The sequence below is a fragment of the Neophocaena asiaeorientalis genome, unplaced genomic scaffold (genome assembly GCF_003031525.2).
Source record: "Neophocaena asiaeorientalis asiaeorientalis breed wild unplaced genomic scaffold, Neophocaena_asiaeorientalis_V1.1 scaffold388, whole genome shotgun sequence".
Lineage (NCBI taxonomy): Eukaryota > Metazoa > Chordata > Mammalia > Artiodactyla > Phocoenidae > Neophocaena > Neophocaena asiaeorientalis.
In genome coordinates, this window is record NW_020172738.1 from 643293 (window position 1) to 648360 (window position 5068).

A 5068-nucleotide genomic window follows, 5' to 3' on the forward strand; every position below is an offset into this window, starting at 1 on the left:
GGGAGCCTGGTCAGGGTCTCCTCCCTGCCTCCCTGCCTCGCTCTTCCTTGAGACCAGTGCAAATTCCCTGGCCTTTGAGAAGAGAAGGAAGAGGCGTCCGTTTTCCAGGCCATAGAACTTTCTTAGAGTGTCTAAGATTGGGTCAGTGTTGGGAATTGTGGACTCCAACCCTTATTTAGCCATCATTGTTCTGGGACGCCCCTCTTACTCTAGGCCCCAATTTGCCCATCCTAAACATGGGGGAATAGTGATTCTTGCTTATCCATAATGCTGTGAGGAGCTCTTAATAATGAAAAAAGATAATAAAACTCATAAAATGTTTGGTGATCGATGGCAAAAAAATGCATCTGAATCGAAAGGTCACTGGTGCACATGAGTATTGGGTGCGTACAGCCCCAAGAAAGTAGGCAGATGCCAGCTGGAGTGGGCTCTGCTCCCCTTCTTTCGCTAGAGCATTGGCTGCTACGCTTCACTTCTCTCTTGACTTCCCTCCTTTAGGAGCCTGCGGGGAACTTGTAAAAGGGAAGGGAGGCCCAGGCCTGGAGGGATAGGACCTTGCCTAGTTGGGGATAAGATAAAACAGAGTCCTTAGGGCTTCAGAAATGATGGGAGTTGATAACACTTTGCTCAAGTGAGGGGAGTGCCAGGAATAGCAAGCCAGTGCCGTGTAGATGCTGATCCCACTAACGCACTCTGCCAGCATCCCATCCCCAACCACTCCAGGGCTCCAGCTCTGTCTTTTTATTTCCCCAGCTTTTCTCAGGAACGGTTGGCTCACGTGGCCCTGAAGGGGGCTTCCCAAAGAGCATACTCATGACCTCAGCAGCAGAACACAGCCGATAGGACTCCACATGGCTAGCAGCAATTGGCTGGCTCAGTCGGATGAGGGCAGGTAGGAGCGGGGGTCTCCAGGGAATGGCAGGGCAGGCATCCTGTTGTAGTGGGCCATGAGGAAGATTCCAGCAGTGCCGCAGACAAAGAGCGAGAGCATGACCAGGAAGCAGACGCGGTCCAGCACTCGGCCCACCAGGAACCACTCCTTGTTGCCCTGAGGGTGAGAGGCAGGGGATGAGATGACCAGCGGTGGCACCAAGCTGGATCCCTGTACCACCCTTGGCCATCCAGCAGGCCTCTGTTCTTCATTTCCTTGAGCCCTTCTCACCTACTTCCAGGCCTCAACCTGGCTTCTTCCACGGGCCCCTGGCCCCGCTCCCAGTTCCACTTTCTCCATCCTATTGCCCTACCATGGCCACACCACTCATCCTGCCCCATCTCAGGTCCAAGTCCCTCACCAGGTACTCAAACCCCACCCCCACGCCCGACTGGCTTACACTGTCAAAGTGACTCTGCTGGTACCGGGCGCAGGCAATGAGGTTGCAGGCTTCCACGCAGGCCTGGATGGCTGGGGCGGCCTGCCTCAGGCTGCCACACCACTCCTGGCTCTGCCCTGACTCCGGGCCTTTCTCTGTGGAAGAGAGAGAGAAAGGTTTGGGAGTAGAATGGAGGAGAAACAGTCTGAGAAAGTGGCCTCTCCTTAGAGACCCCAGCCCCTCTCCCCCCCAACCTGGACACTTGCCCAGCACTCATCTGCTGTGCCAGGCACCTTGGCCAACAGACCCTTCGTGTCTGAAGTCCCTGGGCAGGAGTGTCCCCAGTGTCACACCCCCTGTCTCACCTAGCTTCTCCAGCGCTGCCCTTACTAGCCCATTGCTCTGGTGCTGCCGGAAGAGGAGTTCACTGCGGGGCAGGCGGAGGGCCACCTCCTCCCCGGCTGTGATTGACCACCGCATGGAGGAGCCATTCCGTAGCCGGGGCCGGGCGTCCTGCACAGCCGCTGGGGCCAGCGGGCGAACGTGCATCCTCAACAGCTGGGGCAGGAGCCGCAGGAACACCTGAAGGGGGCATGTCGTGGGTGGCTTAGCTTAGCGGCCAGCAGACCTTCCTGGGTGACTGAGCGGCCAGGCTGGGCTTCGGAGCAGGAGGTGATGGTTGGCACGAAGGGCTAATGCGCTGGGGGCCCAGAGGCTGCACTTCAGGGGCAGTGGCCTGGCCCCGGTACAGCTTACCTGTTCCACGCCAGACACTGAACCTGGGCCCCCAAACTTCTGTGCACATCAGAATCACCAGGGCACTTGTTGGAGATACAGGTTCCTGGGCCCCACCCCTGGCCCAGGATGCCTGGGGTAGGTTGGGAATCTGCATTTGTAACAAGGGTCCCAGCTGACTGCTGCAGGTGGGCTGCAGATCACACGGGCACTGGAGCCAGGCTGCCTGGGCCGAATCCTGCTTCCTCCACTTTCTAGCCGTGCGACCTCAAGTAAGCTATTTAACCTTTCTGTGATTCAGTTTCCTCATATGTAAACTGGAGATGATACTAATACCCAGTTCATAGGGGATTTATGAAGATTAAATAAGTTAGTATATGTAATACACCTGCCACATAGCAAGCGCTTGATGTTATTATTGATCCATTGGGGCACGTGCTTCTAGATGCACATGGGGCAGGTTAGCTGCTGGATGCGGTAGGTGAGGAATATGCCCAGGGACAGGAGTGCAGGGGAAGGTGCATGTAAGTGGAAAGGGCAGGAGGATGCTGGAGTGGGCGGGGGCGGGGAGCTTGCCTTGCGGACCCCTCGAGCCATGGAGTGTGTGTGTGGGGACCGCAGAGACACGTTGAGCACGACCACAGCATTCACAACAATCAGGATGGTCACCACCAGGAGGAAGGTCAGGTACCTGCCGGGGTGGCGGGGGGCGGGGGGGCAGGCAGGAGGCGGGGCTGGCCCTTCGACACTCCACCCCAGACAACATCCCCACCCGTAGTGGCTGATTCCCCCAGATCCCTTGGGGTGATGGGCTGGCACTGAGGATGACGGCGATGGGGGTGGCAGGAGGGCAGTGCCCTGTGGTCCTGAGAAGGGAGGGGAGGAGGCGGGCGCAGGCACGAGGACAGGCCTTACTTGCTGATGAGTGGCACCGCCTGGGAGGTCTCGGGCACCTTCTTGGCCACAAGGAAGAGGAAGACAGTCTGGGCCAGGAGCACGTTGATGGCGACGGTACACTTCTGACCACCCGCTGCCCATGACCAAGAGGCGTTCAGAGCGGATCTCAACATCCCCACCGTGGGGCACCCCCCTCCCCACAAGGAGTCCATGTCCCTGGTCCCAGGTCATGGCGCCATTCTGCCCTTCCAGCTATCCCTTGTGCCGCCGGCCGGGGCCGTGGCTCCCCTCCCACAGGCGCTAGGTACCCTTGGCAGGAAGGAAGTAGATGAGGATGGCCACAGAGGAGATGAGTACACAGGGCGCGATGATGTTGATGACGTAGAAGAGGGGCTTGCGCTGGATGAGCAGGTAGAAGACGACCTTCTGGTGGCCGGCCTCCTCGGCTGGTGCCGCCTCATCCAGCAGCATCTTGGCTGGCCGGTGCCGGATGGCCCACTCTCCATTTTCTGCAGGCAGCAGGCTGGGGTGGGCACAGGGAGTGCGGGCGGGCAGATCCCTGCAGCCCGTGTGACCCAGCTACAGGGCAACCAGCATGTGCCCAAAGGAGCGCCATTGAGGGATGGGAACAGTGTGGGAAGATGGATGCTTGATCCCCCTCCCACCAACACTGGAGTAATTATCATGGGGAAAATCAGAGGTTTGCCGGGCCTTTAAATCTATGTATTTTGTGGTTTACTGTCGTTTTCATCTTGAGTTACACGGGAAGGGGCGTGATCTCGGCCTGGCCCTGCCCGCACAGCCAGGTCCGGCAGGGGCCTTGGGTGGAGGTTACCTGTGAAGGCCTCGGGGTCTATGAAAATCCACTCGATGGTCTGACCATCTTCCTGGCTCAGCTGCAGATTGATCTCGTTGGTGCCGTAGGTCTGGGACCTGGGAGATGGGGAGGGAAAGAGGATAGACTTGAGTGTGTGTAGACTCACGCATGAGGTCACATAGACCATCACCTGAGGGCAACTGTGGGCTGCTTTGCCTCAAAAAGTGCAGCCAGGAATTTCTGAGTTCTCCACAAAACCCTGGCACGAGATGGGGCAGGGGCGGGCAGTCAGGCTCTTTGGGGTCTGGGGAAGTTTGAGTTGAAGGACCAGGAGACTGCAGCTCAATGCGCTGCCCTGGTGGCAAGAGCCCAGGGCCACCCCGTGTTCCTCCCTCCCACCGTCTCCAGGGCAGGAGGGGCCGATGGTGAGAACAGAGGAAATACAGTGTGCACCTCTCGGGTCTGCTTACTGAGGAGGGTCTCAGGAAGACTGTTCCTCTAAGAGCCGGGGAGACCCTCTCACAGACCCCCTTTCCCCCATCAATGGACGAGGATACTGAGACAGCGCCGTCCTCTCCGTGGGGCTGTAGGGCGTAGTGGTCTAGTGTGGGTGTGCATGTGTGTCGGCGTGTGTGTGCCTTCTCGCCCACCCATCCCAGTCACTGATGTCTCTCCTCCGGGCACAGGCAGGGAAACTGAGGCAGCGAAGGAGGATGAGTGAGGGGACTGCGGCTTAGCAGGGAGGGACACGGGCATCTTCAGGCAACTGGGCCTGAGACAGACGCAGAGGCCCCAGGGAGGTGGAGCCAGGCCCCTGGGTCCCCACCCGACCAGGGCCCCTCTTAGAGCGGCTCCCCAAATCCCCACTCCAGCCAATGGCCTCACTGGAAGATGAGGGAGCAGTTCTGCCAGTCGAAGGGGAAGTAGGTGACAGAGACGGGGCAGGAGGAGCGGAAGATGGCGGGCGGCAGCCAGTACACGCAGCCGTCGGGAGACACGAGCACGTTGCAGTAGAGGGCCACCTCGAATACGCCGTCCACGCTGTGCACAGGCCAGGCCACGTGTGGTGGGGCCCGGGGCCACCAACCCTTCCCAGCCCGCCACAAGCCTGTCTTGTGGGCCCCCGAGAGAGCTGTCCTCATTCCTACCCAGGCGGCCCAGCCCGGAGGCGGTGGAGCCAGGTCTGCTGGCCCCGGGCCCTACCCTTAGCCCCCGCGCCCCAGTGCCCGCAGTGTCCCCGGGCTGCACCCTCTGTTCCCCTGCCTCCTTCTCCCAGAACACCCTTGTCCTGCTGGGCCCGCCCTTGCGT

At 59.6% G+C, this 5068-nt stretch overlaps 1 protein-coding gene across 1 annotated transcript in view; it reads right to left on the minus strand.

The window, feature by feature from the left end:
• Window positions 1-874: 874 nt before the first annotated feature.
• CHRNG (cholinergic receptor nicotinic gamma subunit) overlaps window positions 875-5068 on the minus strand; it is a 5152-nt gene continuing 958 nt past the window's right edge. The window contains exons 5-12 of the mRNA XM_024740523.1: window positions 4645-4800; window positions 3778-3875; window positions 3251-3451; window positions 2961-3075; window positions 2622-2736; window positions 1676-1892; window positions 1332-1465; window positions 875-1048 (exon numbers count right to left, since the gene is read on the minus strand). Of these exons, the coding sequence (XP_024596291.1) occupies window positions 875-1048; window positions 1332-1465; window positions 1676-1892; window positions 2622-2736; window positions 2961-3075; window positions 3251-3451; window positions 3778-3875; window positions 4645-4800 (1210 nt within the window). The remainder of the gene's footprint in view (window positions 1049-1331; window positions 1466-1675; window positions 1893-2621; window positions 2737-2960; window positions 3076-3250; window positions 3452-3777; window positions 3876-4644; window positions 4801-5068) is intronic.